General features: G+C 42.3%; 1 protein-coding gene across 1 annotated transcript; it reads left to right on the forward strand.

Moving 5' to 3' along the window:
• Positions 1 to 9,520: 9,520 nt before the first annotated feature.
• Positions 9,521 to 16,142, forward strand: LOC123164589 (calcium-dependent mitochondrial ATP-magnesium/phosphate carrier protein 2). Its single transcript, XM_044582125.1, has 4 exons — positions 9,521 to 10,096; positions 14,717 to 15,502; positions 15,591 to 15,681; positions 15,762 to 16,142. Exons 1-4 carry the CDS (start codon positions 9,607 to 9,609, stop codon positions 15,952 to 15,954), a joined length of 1,560 nt encoding a protein of 519 aa, XP_044438060.1. The 5' UTR covers positions 9,521 to 9,606; the 3' UTR covers positions 15,955 to 16,142.
• The last annotated feature ends 461 nt before the right edge of the window (positions 16,143 to 16,603 follow it).

A 16,603-nucleotide genomic window follows, 5' to 3' on the forward strand; every position in this document is an offset into this window, starting at 1 on the left:
AAAAACTTAGCAAAAATAAGCACCCGACCCATATATGGACCCGCTTGAAGACTATCAACTCATATGCTTCTCCCCCTTTTGTCGGGAATGACCAAAAAGGTTTGAAGACGTAGAGTGTCTACTCGTTCCCATGAGGTATTGGTGAAGATGTTGGGGCGACAGGGTCGACGCTGGAGTTGGGCGGTGCAGAGGGGCTTGATGCAGAATCCTGGTGCAGTGAAGCCATCGCTGGTGAAGTGGCGTCGTCTTCTTCATCTATGTCTCGTGCAACAACAGTTGGAGCCGAAGATGAATACTCAGAATCTTCAAGAGAAGGACCTGGACGCCAACTTGCAGATTGTGGAGGCCTGGAGTCAAATTTGAAGCGTTCAGTGAAGCCATCTGCTTGAAGATCATCTTTAGAACAGAGCATTGTGAGGCTCTTCCAGGACCACCGACAGGCTTCATGTGTAGCAAAGGAGTTCTTGGTTGCAAGGTTGTGAATGCGATTGATATCAACGAGAAAGCTCCGCATCTGGCGCTTCAGCCAGTCATGATGCCTATCCTACTTCTGGTGAACTGATACAAGAAGCTCTCTGTCATTCAGGACACGAGCACACTTTTGAGGTTGTTGTGCTACCGTGCTGGCAGTTGCATCAGTGTTGGCACGATGCGGCAGACGAAGCCGACCAGCAAGAGACCAGCAGGAGCAGGAGGACTCGGCACATGAACGCCTTCAATAGGTTGAGTGAAGCTTTGATAGGTGGCATTGTCTTCACGTATTGGCTCTTTGGCATAGCTTCATGAGACATGTCTACTTCAAGCAGGAATACAACGTGGTTGCGCGCTGAAGCTTGATAGTTGATTGTTGAGTGAAGCTTAATTAGCCACGTCACCCACGGAGCATAAAACTTGAGGCCAAACAGATCAATGCCAGAAGCAGCTGATACGTCTCCAACGTATCTATAATTTTTGATTGCTCCATGCTATATTATCTTCTGTTTTGGACATTATTGGGCTTTATTATTCACTTTTATATTACTTTTGGGACTAACCTATTAACAGGAGGCCCAGCCCAGAATTGCTGTTTTTTTGCCTATTTCAGAGTTTCGCAGAAAAAGAATATCAAACGGAGTCCAAACGGAATGAAACCTTCGGGAACGTGATTTTCGGAACGAACATGATCCAGAGGACTTGGACCCTATGTCAAGAGAACAAGCAGGAAGACACAAGGTAGGGGGGCGCCTACCCCCCCCCCAGGCGCGCCCTCCACCCTCGTGGGCCCCATGTTGCTCCACCGACGTACTCCTTCCTCCTATATATACCTACGTACCCCCAAACGATCAGATACAGAGCCTAAAACCTAATTCCACCGCCGCAACCTTCTGTACCCACGAGATCCCATCTTGGGGCCTGTTCCGGAGCTCCGCCGGAGGGGGCATCGATCACGGAGGGCTTCTACATCAACACCATAGCCTCTCCGATGAAGTGTGAGTAGTTTACCTCAGACCTTCGGGTCCATAGTTATTAGCTAGATGGCTTCTTCTCTCTTTTTGGATCTCAATACAATGTTCTCCCCCTCTCTCGTGGAGATCTATTCGATGTAATCTTCTTTTGCGGTGTGTTTGTTGAGACCGATGAATTGTGGGTTTATGATCAAGTTTATCTATGAACAATATTTGAATCTTCTCTGAATTCTTTTATGTATGATTGGTTATCTTTGCAAGTCTCTTCGAATTATCAGTTTGGTTTGGCCTACTAGATTGATCTTTCTTGCAATGGGAGAAGTGCTTAGCTTTGGGTTCAATCTTGCGGTGTCCTTTCCCAGTGACAGTAGGGGCAGCAAGGCACGTATTGTATTGTTGCCATCGAGGATAACAAGATGGTTTTTTATCATATTGCATGAATTTATCCCTCTACATCATGTCATCTTGCTTAAAGCGTTACTCTGTTCTTATGAACTTAATACTCTAGATGCATGCTGGATAGCGGTCGATGTGTGGAGTAATAGTAGTAGATGCAGGCAGGAGTCGGTCTACTTGTCTCGGACGTGATGCCTATATACATGATCATACCTAGATATTCTCATAACTATGCTCAATTCTGTCAATTGCTCAACAGTAATTTGTTCACCCACCGTAAAATACTTATGCTCTTGAGAGAAGCCACTAGTGAAACCTATGGCCCCGGGGTCTATTTTCCATCATATTAATCTTCCAACACTTAGTTATTTCCGTTGTTTTTATTTTACTTTGCATCTTTATCATAAAAATACCAAAAATATTATCTTATCATATCTATCAGATCTCACTCTCGTAAGTGACCGTGTAGGGATTGACAACCCCTTATCGCGTTGGTTGCGAGGATTTATTTGTTTGTGTAGGTGCGAGGGACTCGCGCATAGCCTCCTACTGGATTGATACCTTGGTTCTCAAAAACTGAGGGAAATACTTACGCTACTTTGCTGCATCACCCTTTCCTCTTCAAGGGAAAACCAACGCAGTGCTCAAGAGGTAGCAAGAAGGATTTCTGGCGCCGTTGTCGGGGAGGTCTACGCAAAAGTCAACATACCAAGTACCCATCACAAACCCTTATCTCCCGCATTACATTATTTGCCATTTGCCTCTCGTTTTCCTCTCCCCCACTTCACCTTTGCCGTTTTATTCGCCCTTTCTTTTTCGTTCGACTCTTTTTCTTTTGCTTGCCTTGTCTTCATGGCTAGTCCTTTATCTTCTCCGTTGTCTCCCGAAAATGAAGTTCTCAATTTTAAACAAAGGGAGGGAGAAAATCTAAAAGACGCTTGGTATAGAATTTGCAATGCTCAAAATAGATCTACCAGGAAGCAATCTACTTCCGTTCTTCTCCGCAATTTTTATGTAGGCACTAATCCTTGGTATAGATATATTCTTGATACCATTACCGAAGGGAATTTGTTGGGTAGCCATACTTTTGACTCTTATAATGCTATGATAGATTTATTCGGCTCACCACCTCTCTTGGTTAATGGAACTATGTTAACTTTGGAGCATGTAATGCAAAGACTTGAAATCATTGAAAATAAAGTTGCTACCATAGAATTAATTGAAAATCTGGATAAAAAGATCCACAACCAAATTACCCAATATGGATCCAAGGTGGGAGTCACTTTGAAAAATATTAAGGAGAAGGAACCCATAGTTAATGAAAGAATAAATCAAGATTCCACTAGAATCGATAAACTTGAGGGTATCATTACCAACTTGGGAACCGCTTTTTCTTCCGTAAAGAATACTCCAAGTCCTCCAACTAAAATTGCCAAGCTTATGTATGTTCCTAAAAATAAGGGTGAATCCTCTAGTAAAGAAACTGCGGATCTTAAATCTATAAGTATTCATCCCAATCTTTTTGCTATCATTAAGGAACCATTTGCTACAAATGAATTTTTCGATCTTGTTCCTAAAAGTTTGATAATTAATAGAAAGAAAGAAACTCTAAAGGATGATAGATGTCTTATTGAAGAATTGCCTACCAAAGATGGCAATACCTAGATCTATCCTTGCTTGTATGCCTAGCTAGGGGCGTTAAACGATAGCGCTTGTTGGGAGGCAACCCAATTTTATTTTTAGTTTTTTTGCTTTTTGCTTCTGTTTAGGAATAAATATTTGTTCTAGCCTCTGGTTAGATGTGTTTTTATGTTTTAATTAGTGTTTGTGCCAAGTTAAACCTATAGGATCTTCTTGGATGATAGTTATTTGATCTTGCAGAAAATTCCAGAAACTTTCTGTTCACGAAAATAATTGTTAAAAATCACCAGAACGTGATAAAATATTGATTCCAATTGCTGCTGATCAATAAAAAATTTCCTAGGTCGTCCTATTTTGGCTGATTTTTTGGAGTTCCAGAAGTTTGCGTTAGTTACAGATTACTACAGACTGTTCTGTTTTTGACAGATTCTGTTTTTCGTGTGTTGTTTGCTTATTTTGATGAATCTATGGCTAGTAAAAGAGTTTATAAACCATAGAGAAGTTGGAATACAGTAGGTTTAACACCAATATAAATAAAGAATGAGTTCATTACAGTACCTTGAAGTGGTCTTTTGTTTTCTTTCGCTAACGGAGCTCACGAGATTTTCTGCTAAGTTTTGTGTTGTGAAGTTTTCAAGTTTTGGGTAAAAGATTTGATGGATTATGGAACAAGGAGTGGCAAGAGCCTAAGCTTGGGGATGCCCATGGCACCCCCAAGATAATCTAAGGACACCAAAAAGCCAAAGCTTGGGGATGCCCCGGAAGGCATCCCCTCTTTCGTCTACTTCCATCGGTAACTTTACTTGGAGCTATATTTTTATTCACCACATGATATGTGTTTTGCTTGGAGCGTCTTGTATGATTTGAGTCTTTGTTTTTAGTTTACCACAATCATCCTTGCTGTACAAACCTTTTGAGAGAGACACACATGATTCGGAAATTATTAGAATACTCTATGTGCTTCACTTATATCTTTTGAGTTATATAGTTTTGCTCTAGTGCTTCACTTATATCTTTTAGAGCACGGTGGTGGATTTGTTTTATAGAAACTATTGATCTCTCATGCTTCACTTATATTATTTTGAGAGTCTTAAAATAGCATGGCAATTTGCTTTAATTATAATATCATGAGAAATTTGATGCTTGATAATTGTTTTGAGATATAAAGGTGGTAATATCATAGTTGTGCTAGTTGAGTAATTGTGGAATTGAAAAATACATGTGTTGGAGTTTGTGATTCCCGTAGCATGCACGTATGGTGAACCGTTATGTAACGAAGTCGGAGCATGAAGTATTTGTTGATTGTCTTCCTTTGTGTGGCGGTCGGGATCGCGCGATGGTTAACTCCTACCAACCCTTCCCCTAGGAGCATGCGTAGTAGTACTTTGCTTCGAGGGCTAATAAATTTTTGCAATAAGTATATGAGTTCTTTATGACTAATGTGAGTCCATGGATTATACGCACACTTACCTTTCCGCAATTTTCTAGCCTCTTCGGTACCGCGCATTGCCCTTTCTCACCTTGAGAGTTGGTGCAAACTTCGCCGGTGCATCCAAACCCCGTGATATGATACGCTCTATCACACATAAACCTCCTTATTCTTCCTCAAAACAGCCACCATACCTACCTATCATGGCATTTCCATAGCCATTCCGAGATATATTGCCATGCAACTTTCCACCGTTTCATTTATCATGACATACTCCATCATTGTCATATTGCTTTGCATGATCATGTAGTTGACATTGTATTTGTGGCAAAGCCACCGTTCATAATTCTTTCATACATGTCGCTCTTGATTCATTGCATATCCTGGTACACCGCCGGAGGCATTCATATAGAGTCATATTTTGTTCTAAGTATTGAGTTGTAATTCATGAGTTGTAAGTAAATAAAAGTGTGATGATCATCATTATTAGAGCATTGTCCCAAGTGAGGAAAGGATGATGGAGACTATGATTCCCCCACAAGTCGGGATGAGACTCCGGACTAAAAAAAAAGAGGCCATAAAAAAAAAAGGCCCAAATAAAAAAATGAGAGAAAAGAGAAGGGACAATGTTACTATCCTTTTACCACACTTGTGCTTCAAAGTAGCACCGTGATCTTCATAATAGAGAGTCTCTCATTTTGTCACTTTCATATACTAGTGGGAAATTTCATTATAGAACTTGGCTTGTATATTCCAATGATGGGCTTCCTCAAATGCCCGAGGTCTTCGTGAGCAAGCAAGTTGGATGCACACCCACTTAGTTTCTTTTTGAGCTTTCATACACTTATAGCTCTAGTGCATCCGTTGCATGGCAATCCCTACTCCGCATTAACATCAATTGATGGGCATCTCCATAGCCCGTTGATTAGCCTCGTTGATGTGAGACTTTCTCCTTTTTTGTCTTCCCACATAACCCCTACCATTATACCTTATTCCACCATAGTGCTATATCCATGGCTTGCGCTCATGTATTGCGTAAGAGTTGAAAAGGCTGAAGCGCGTTAAAAGTATGAACCAATTGCTTGGCTAAAACCGGGGTCGTACATGATATGAATATTTTGTGTGGGGAAGATGGAGCATAGCCAGACTATATGATTTTGTAGGGATAACTTGCTTTGGCTATGTTATTTTGATAAGACATAATTGCTTAGTTAGTATGCTTGAAATATTATTGTTTTTATGTCAACATTAAACTTTTATCTTGAATCATATCAAATCTGAACATTCATGCCACAATAAGAAGAATTACATTGAAATTATGCCAAGTAGCATTCCGCATCAAAAATTATGTTTTTATCATTTACCTACTCGAGGACGAGCAGGAATTAAGCTTGGGGATGCTTGATACGTCTCCAACGTATCTATAATTTTTGATTGCTCCATGTTATATTATCTTCTGTTTTGGACATTATTGGGCTTTATTATTCACTTTTATATTATTTTTGGGACTAACCTATTAACCGGAGGCCCAGCCCAGAATTGCTGTTTTTTTGCCTATTTCAGAGTTTCGCAGAAAAAGAATATCAAACGGACTCCAAACGGAATGAAACCTTCGGGAACGTGATTTTCGGAACGAACATGATCCAGAGGACTTGGACCCTACGTCAAGAGAACAAGCAGGAAGCCACGAGGTAGGGGGCGCGCCTACCCCCCAGGCGCGCCCTCCACCCTCGTGGGCCCCACGTTGCTCCACCGACGTATTCCTTCCTCCTATATATACCTACGTACCCCCAAACGATCAGATACGGAGCCAAAAACCTAATTCCACCGCCGCAACCTTCTGTACCCACGAGATCCCATCTTGGGGCCTGTTCCGGAGCTCCGCCGGAGGGGGGCATCCATCACGGAGGGCTTCTACATCAACACCATAGCCTCTCCGATGAAGTGTGAGTAGTTTACCTCAGACCTTCGGGTCCATAGTTATTAGCTAGATGACTTCTTCTCTCTTTTTGGATCTCAATACAATGTTCTCCCCCTCTCTCGTGGAGATCTATTCGATGTAATCTTCTTTTGCGGTGTGTTTGTTGAGACCGATGAATTGTGGGTTTATGATCAAGTTTATCTATGAACAATATTTGAATCTTCTCTGAATTCTTTTATGTATGATTGATTATCTTTGCAAGTCTCTTCGAATTATCAGTTTGGTTTGGCCTACTAGATTGATCTTTCTTGCAATGGGAGAAGTGCTTAGCTTTGGGTTCAATCTTGCGGTGTCCTTTCCCAGTGACAGTAGGGGCAGCAAGGCACGTATTGTATTGTTGCCATCGAGGATAACAAGATGGTTTTTTATCATATTGCATGAATTTATCCCTCTACATCATGTCATCTTGCTTAAAGCGTTACTCTGTTCTTATGAACTTAATACTCTAGATGCATGCTGGATAGCGGTCGATGTGTGGAGTAATAGTAGTAGATGCAGGCAGGAGTCGGTCTACTTGTCTCGGACGTGATGCCTATATACATGATCATACCTATATATTCTCATAACTATGCTCGATTGTCAATTGCTCAACAGTAATTTGTTCACCCACCGTAAAATACTTATGCTCTTGAGAGAAGCCACTAGTGAAACCTATGGCCCCCGGGTCTATTTTCCATCATATTAATCTTCCAACACTTAGTTATTTCCGTTGCTTTTATTTTACTTTGCATCTTTATCATAAAAACACCAAAAATATTATCTTATCATATCTATCAGATCTCACTCTCGTAAGTGACCGTGTAGGGATTGACAACCCCTTATCGCGTTGGTTGCGAGGATTTATTTGTTTGTGTAGGTGCGAGAGACTCGCGCGTAGCCTCCTACTGGATTGATACCTTGGTTCTCAAAAACTGAGGGAAATACTTACGCTACTTTGCTGCATCACCCTTTCCTCTTCAAGGGAAAACCAACGCAGTGCTCAAGAGGTAGCAGCAGCCAACTGTCGAATGAAGAAGTCTTGAGTGTTGAACCTGATGCCGTTGATGATGTAGAAGACCAATGTCTTCATGGCGACTTCAAGCTTCACGCCAGGAGAATGTCCCTTGATAGGCCACAGAGTACGCCTCAGAATGTGATATATGGTGCGGGGTAGGTACTCGAGGTCTTTGACATAGAACTCCTTCGGATATTCAACATCAATGGGCAAAGGCTTCATCATACTGAGCATTTGACTCATGTTAGGCTCAGGCTTCTGGAAAATACTATGCAGTTCTTGTTCATATAGCTGACAACCTGGCTCATACAGATCACCAGGAGTGGGCAGGGAAGTTAGCTCGATGATATCCTGAGCTTTGGGTTCATGATGGACATCTCCTGTCATCTACTCAAGGACTCATGTCTTCGGATCCCTGTTGTAGCCTGATATGTGTAGAGTGGCATAGAACTGCAGAAGAAACTCTTCATTCCAATGCTCCTTGTCAGTGACAAATGAGAGCAGCCCAACTTCACGAAAGCAATCTAGGGCTTCTTCAAGGCATGGTAGCCCAGCAATGGCATCACAGTCAAGACGCTTGTGATATCCGATCCACCTTTTAATTATATTGGCTTTCCTATGGACTCAATATGACCTTGGATCACTTAAATACGAAACTAAGAGTCTTGGGGCCGGCCAACATTTGTCCTTAGCATTTTGAGGAGCCCACTTTCACATCCCAATTGTTGTACCTAAATTGAACTTTTCTGAAATATTATTTGAGTAGGCATTAGTTCAATGAGATATATGTTGTGATGAATTACCAAATCGCCCCGGGATTAGATGCACTTTCACTCCTCCGTAGGATCATGAGCATACGAGCCTGCCCATTTTCTGAGAGTTCAACGAGCAGGTCCACGACCCATTCCTTCCCCATGTTATGTACCATCTCCACGTCCGAAAATGCCACACCCGCACCATAGCTTGCCACAACGCGACAACCCATGGGCACCTACAGAACTCATGAAAATTATCCTCTTGTTCTAGGCACACAACGGGCAAATATGCCTATCATGTTTATTTGCCCAAGTAGTGGGAGCATTGGAAGCAAATCGTCAACCAAACACATGCGTCTTTAGAGAAGCATGGCACCTTAAATGCCCAGATGACATGTCGCCTGTCGAGAGGGCATATAAGTGTATTTCGCTGGAATTAGATAACTCCAATCTACTGAGTCAAAGTTCTTCGCAGGAAAAAGAATCTTAGAATTCAAATACTCCAAAAGTTCTACGAAAATCCTGTAATCCAAAGAAACCCCATATGCGAGGAAACATTCTTACCCATATATTGTATACTCCAGATTTTAATGATAATCTATAAATAACAAAGCGCATACGATAATATGCTTTTTCAAACAAAGGATATGCCATTGGACTTTGGTGCCTTCGCTTTGCATTCTCGAGCAGGTTCTTGCACTTGTTTTTATTTTCTTGAGTGGAGGATGTTCCACTTCGTAGGAGGACATGGGGAAGCCCATACCGATCCAGGAACGCTCAATACAGCGGGTAGGGTACCCTACCCGTAGGGCTGAAACCCACACGTGCATTCCCTTCCCTTCTACCCCTCCTTCCCCTCCTTTCCCTCTCCCTTCGATTCCGACTCGATTCCATTCCATTCCCCAAACCAACCCACCACCACCACCTCCCCCCTCCTCCCATTCCGCCTCGCCGCCGCCGTCGCCATGCCCGGCGCGGCGGCCCACGCGGTGGAACCCCGCGGCACCGCGGCACCCCCTCCCCCCGTGGCCGCCGCGGCGACGGCTGCGGCGGCGCCGGCGGCAGCGGCGGCAGGGGGGCCGTCCGAGCCGGTGCGCAAGGCGGGCCCCGTGACCATGGAGCACGTGCTGCTGGCGCTCCACGAGACGGAGGAGGAGCGGGAGGCGCGGATCCGGGACATGTTCGACTTCTTCGACACGTCCGGGAGGGGCCAGCTCGACTACGCGCAGATCGAGGCCGGCCTCGCCGCGCTGCAGGTCCCCGCCGAGTGCAAGTACGCGCGGGAGCTGCTCCGCGCCTGCGACCGCGACCGCGACGGCCGCGTCGGCTACGACGACTTCAGGCGCTACATGGACGACAAGGAGCTCGAGCTCTACCGCATCTTCCAGGCCATCGACGTCGAGCACAACGGCTGCATCCTCCCCGAGGAGCTCTGGGACGCCCTCGTCAAGGCTGGTATGTTGTAGCCTCACCCCTCATCCCTCACCCCCGTCTGCACCGCTACCGACCTCCGCAATACTCCCGCGCCCATGCCGTGCGCTCACACGTTGGTTGCGGTGGCATCTGAACTATAAATTATGACGTTGTTGTGCGAAATGTAGTTTCCGTAGCATATTTCTGACTGGTTGTCGTTGGATGCTTGGAGCAATTTAGTAGCCAACCCGTTGGAGTGTTGCCCTTTTTTTCTTCTTACGGGTTTGCTCTGTGAGCAGATGTATATCACTGTTGTCATATCTGGAGATTAGACGTGTCCTTTGCGATTGAATAGATAGTAGATACCGGTACCAATTATGTTCAATCACACTTCTAGTGAGTGTATGTCTGTTTTCACAGAATGGTGAGTCTCGGTAGGCCCTGAGGGCCAGAACTGGCCTTATTGTAGTGTCTGAGCAGTGGAGACTGAGCTCTAGGAGGTACCTTGGCTATTTGGCAAAATACGAGATGATCGAGTAATACATTGAATTTGTTAAGCATGTAAGCTTATTATTTATTTCTCAATGGAAATGTAATATAACCTCTCAGATTAGGAACATCAATTTTAACCAGTGTGTCACCACTAGCAAATTGAGAGTACATAAGATGTCAACCCGACTTTAGAGTTTAGTTTGTATTAACACGACGAAAAGCAGCTGAGCAATAGTACCATAACCATCACGTTTAGTGTTCATGTTAGATGCACAGTTGGGGATGGACTTAATGCTGTTGTCTTGCTCCTGCAAAAAGATTTGTAGTGTACGAAACATGTTGTTTAAGTCAGGCACTTAGGCATCAATTTATATATCTTTCTTGTTGTAGGATACCTCGGTTTGTCAAGCTACAGCAAAACTGGCCAGAACCCAAAATGCCCAGTTGGGATATTGGATCCGTAAATCACTTAAGATGCAGTAAGCTAAAGGGCAATGTACCTGAGTGCTTAACATTTGTTTGGTGCAAAATAAAATAAAAATATTACTCCAATAGCACCACTGAAGTTTTGAATTTATAAAACTTTAGAATAGAGTTGTACACTACTAATTCCATCAAAAAGCTGAACACCAACACGGCAACACATTTCATCTATAGATTAATTTGCAACGGTTCATAACATATGTAGCACATTCGATACATTTGAAGTCCAACCTATTTCTTTACCATACATGAGCACTGAAGGCTTACAATTCTTGTTGACTCTGGCAATGTACTGCTAAGAATTGGCTGAATCTTTAGAGTTAGAAATACCATACCACTAGTATTTAGTAGGCCCACTGTTTGGTCTATGATCAGTTGGCAATTTGTTTGTTCTCTGTTTTTCTGTCATATACCGTGCCATGCTGGAACATGTGTGTTTTGGACCTTGGAACTTCAATTTCACTGCACCTTATGTTGATTGAAGTGCTTTTTTTTGGGGTCTGTGCCTTGCCTTGGTACCTAGTCGTGTTCTGTAGACTCAATTACATGGTGGTGTATTGTAGCTTTCCAGTAAAATAATTGTGCAGTGATGTATGACAGTGCAGGTCTTATTAGCTTTCCTAATTACTCCCTCTGTTCCAAATTATATAAGATGTTTTGGATATTTAAATATGGACTACATACGTACTGAAATGAGTGAACAAACACAGTAAAATGCGTCTATGTACAACTGATTCAGAAAAAAGTTAGAACATCTTATAATAGTGAAGGGAGGGAGTAACTAATATGAGCATATAACTTGCTGCATAATGTCAATAGCCATGAAGGCATCATGTTTTCTCATAGTTTGGCTGTTTTATGCTATAGAACACTACTGAAATTTTGCGAATGCTTTCAAGTTCGTCGTGGTTTACAGTTAAGTCGATTTCTTGTTCTAAACTTTTAACACTACTTTCTAATCGAGTTGAAATTGAACACATGAAAACAGCTGCTAAAAGAGTAGGGCGTTTCGGTGCCCAGGCTCATCTGCACCTGGTTAGAAAAAAAATCGTACAAAATTCAAAAAATTCCATTTTTTTTTGTGTGGCAGAAAATTTGATGCGTGAGGCCCGCTCCAAATTTCAAGTCATTTGGACATTTGAGCAGCTCTCAGCAAAAAAGACAAATCGGGCAAAAACAGTACATGAACAGTAAACTTTTTTCAGACCCCCAATTTGTCTTTTTTGCTGAGAGCTGATCAAACGTCCAAATGACTTGAAATTTGGAGCGGGTCTCACGCATCAAATTGTCTACCCCACAAAAAAAATTGGAATTTTTTGAATTTTTTTAGTATTTGTTTTGATTATTTCCGTAAGCGCAGGTGCAGATGAGCTCGGGTGCAGAGATGGATTTTCTCTGCTACAACTAATATTGATGGTTTATTTCCAGCCACTCACATATTCAGTAACATGATATTCTGCCAGATGTAGGCGTTGATAAGTCATAGTTTAGATCATTTAAATAATTGTGTGGCCCTAAATCCTCTCTTATCAAACAGCTCCACGTTACCACTAAAAACGACTATGAACACACCTAATGTTGTCACTTGGCATGCTCTCCTGCATTAAAGTGCATAATAATCCAGCACGAATGTATAGCTTATACTGGGTGTGCATAATCGGCATACCATCTCATGCTTCGACTAGATATACACTATAGTTTGGTTCTGCCCAATATGTGGAACATGTTTTTTTTCCTGATTATGGGTATTCTTTAATTATGGGGTCATTCATTGGTATTGGAACAAACATGCATGCATGCAGCCCCAAATCCTATCCATTTCTTTAGACATCACGTTATTGCTGATGCCGAAAACTTGGACAGTTCATAACCGCTACCCTATCGTTTATTGATCTTCACCTTGTCCAAGGGAGCAATCCTCTCCTGCTTGTTGGTGCAATTAGTACGACAGCCAACGCGGCTGCAGCTTAGCTAGGCAGTCCCAAGATTATATACCTTGTTACTAAACGTTGCATGGCATAGGCAACTAAAATCAGATGCGTCAAAAACACTGTCCGAGGGAGCAATCCTATCCTGCTTGTTGGTGCAATTTGTACGGCAGCCAACATGGCTGCAGCTTAGCTAGGCAGTCCCAAGATTATATACCTCGTTGCTAAACATTGCATGACATAGGCAGCTAAAACCAGACGCGTCAAAAACACTGATACGTGGCTGGAGCATCGTATCCGTATCGACATGTTGGATACGTATCAGCCGAGTATCCCCTGATATAGCATTAAAGCAATCAATTTTAATTCCTGATACTTGTGGGATACTTACAGAATATGTTGTAGGTACCTCCAGCCCATCATCATCCCATTAAGGCCTTGTACAATGTAAGGTGCTTGGAGAAATAAACCAGGCTTTCTTTAAGCATCGGTGCTTATTTGTACAGGGTAGACGCTTAACTAGGCGTCTCTCCTGTAGAAATAGGCACTGGTGCTTCAGAAAAACCCGGTTTATTTTTCTAAGCACCTCCCTAAGCATCTAGCATTGTACAAGGCCTAAGGGCAGCATGACCCTAGTTATCCCGACCTGATGCCCCCTTCTGTCCACTCCCCCTGATCCAGTCTTTCTCCTAGGTCCCGATATAGACGACGTGGCCACAGTGGCGCCACCAGATGCAGCAGCCGGCGGCAAGGCAGCGGTTGGCTCAGGGGTCCTGCATTAGCAGCTCGCCAGCAACAAAGCTTGCTTCGCTATCTCCTCTTTCTCCCTCTCCCTCCCTGTTGGCGGCTACCTCCTGTAGCATGCAAGCAGCTCGCCGCAGCAGCTTGAGCAGGTGGTGGGCTAAAGCCCCACTATTTATCACTATTTTTTAAAATAGTCAAACCTATCCTTGTATTGGCGCTTTTCAGAAATTCCTGTATCCATATTGTTGCAAATTAGCTCACTTAACTGAAGCAATGTACAGCCTAGGAAGCGTGCTCAGACGTTGGGCGTTGCCTAATTCGAAAAATATGGTGAAGCTTCATATTCTTTATCTGACTGCTAGCATGGTGTTCTGTAGAGATACATGCGAGTTAGCCAATGAATTTTCTAAGTGAATTCCTTGATACTGAAATAAAATGACGAAATACAGCTTAGGTTGACTTATACTTACGAGCTATTCTTGGCATGGATGTCTTTGCAGGAAAAAATGCCTCCCGAAATGCTAGAGAAATAGGTTAAAATGGTTATATTGGCTAGCTGCTAGCTATATGCCTTGGTCATTTGACGTGGGATTTTTATTTATATTGAAGGTTATGTTAAGCTGGTTTTGTTTTCCATTAAGTTACAGAGCAACTTATATTTGATTGATAGTTCTTCATTCAGACTCCCATGCTTTGGCATATTTGCTCTTCTCTATCCCAGATTCTCCAATATCAACTAAGATTAACTAGTGTCTCCTCTGTAGTGTCTCAGTTAAATTCGAATTGACTCCTGCATAGTGTCAAGCTTGTAGAAATTTGCATATCTTATTCTTGAACCTCATTGCTATCTTATTAGGTTACCACTCTTCTGCCCAAAAAAACTGCGGGCTCTGTCTATATATTATGAAGCGCTAACATAGTTTGCTTGGATCTCCTTGAACTCTGGTTATTTAGAGCTTTCAACTTTTTGCATCCATAATATAACTTACAAGCGATGTCAGTTTGTTGTTTGCAGGTATAGAGATTGATGATGAGGAGCTTGCACGATTTGTTGAGCATGTGGACAAGGACAACAATGGAATTATTACTTTTGAAGAATGGAGGGATTTTCTTATGCTTTATCCCAATGAAGCAACAATCGAGAACATTTATCATCACTGGGAAAGAGTTTGCCTTGTAGATATAGGTGAACAGGCTGCTATACCAGAAGGCTTAAGTAAGCATGTCAGCGCAAGTAAATATCTGATTGCAGGAGGCATTGCTGGCGCAGCATCTCGTACTGCAACGGCACCTCTTGATCGTCTTAAAGTGATCATGCAAGTGCAAACAACGCGTACTACCGTCACACATGCAGTTAAGGATATATTTATCCGGGGTGGTCTATTGGGATTTTTTAGAGGTAACGGTTTGAATGTTGTAAAAGTTGCTCCAGAAAGTGCAATAAGGTTTTATGCGTACGAGACATTGAAAGAGTATATAATGAACAGCAAAGGAGAAAACAAGAGTGCAGTTGGTGCTTCTGAACGCCTCGTTGCTGGTGGTTTGGCTGGTGCAATAGCACAAACAGCAATTTATCCCATAGATTTAGTAAAGACGAGGCTGCAGACTTTCTCTTGCGAGAGTGGTAAAGTTCCTAGTCTTGGTACATTATCAAGGGATATATTGAAGCATGAAGGGCCTCGAGCATTCTATAGAGGTCTTGTTCCATCTTTGCTTGGTATTGTCCCTTATGCTGGAATTGATCTTGCTGTATATGAGACTTTGAAAGATGCCTCCAGGACATATATCATAAAGGACACCGGTAAGCTCTTGCTTAGAATTTGTTGGCATTTCCAACCTTTTTCTTTCCAATTTATTTTCCTTGATTCTTGGTTGTTATAATAATGTAGAACCTGGTCCTCTGGTACAATTGGGTTGTGGCACTGTCTCTGGAGCTCTGGGAGCAACATGTGTTTACCCTTTACAGGTTATTAGAACAAGGTAAGAATTCAGAATTGTGAAACTGTATATATATACATAAAAGTCTATGTCTATCTCAACTGTATTTGAAATATTTGTAGACTGCAAGCTCAACAAGCCAATTCAGAGGCTGCATATAAAGGAATGTCTGATGTGTTCTGGAGAACCCTACGGCACGAAGGCGTTTCTGGATTCTACAAAGGAATCCTACCGAATCTCCTTAAAGTGGTGCCTGCTGCAAGTATTACCTATCTAGTTTATGAGGCGATGAAGAAAAATCTGTCTCTTGATTAAATTCTGGAATTGTTTTGCAAATCGGCCATTATTATTGGCATGGCTGACTGTAGAGATAATGACGACACATGAATTTACTGGTTAAAGAGCTCCTTTTTTTGACGCGAAAGATGGTGCCTTCAGGATAGAACTGAAAGCTATTGCTATCCTACTTGTTAAATGAAAACAAAGAGATTATCATGAGATCATCAAGGCTGTCACACTGGCATACTGGTAATGGTTCCTTCTTGTCAAGTTGTATTACAGCTATCAGTTTCATAGGCCCCATTTGTCTTCTCATGACAGCTTCTGTGCATACACAACTACCTACTGCTGCACACATTTGACAATTAGTAACAGTACTGAAGTACTTAGGATGTTGTGATCCATAGCTCATTTCTTGGGAACTAATTATAATAAAGTATTTAGGAGTTCCTTAAGCTGATAATGAACAATCAAAAAGCTTGTAATTGATGACCACTTTCAATCTTGGTACTTCGATTATGTGTACATTTTCTTTTGTCATGTACAGAGCACCAGGGAATATTGTTAGCAGCCGTTGTGCACAGTTTGATAATGTGAATGTGAAGAGCAACATGCCATAATTCTTTTAGAAGTGGCATGGACTCTTAAGTAACAAGTTTGGCATACATGACACATATATTGTCAT

The sequence above is a fragment of the Triticum aestivum genome, chromosome 7D (genome assembly GCF_018294505.1).
Source record: "Triticum aestivum cultivar Chinese Spring chromosome 7D, IWGSC CS RefSeq v2.1, whole genome shotgun sequence".
Classification (NCBI taxonomy): Eukaryota; Viridiplantae; Streptophyta; class Magnoliopsida; order Poales; family Poaceae; genus Triticum; species Triticum aestivum.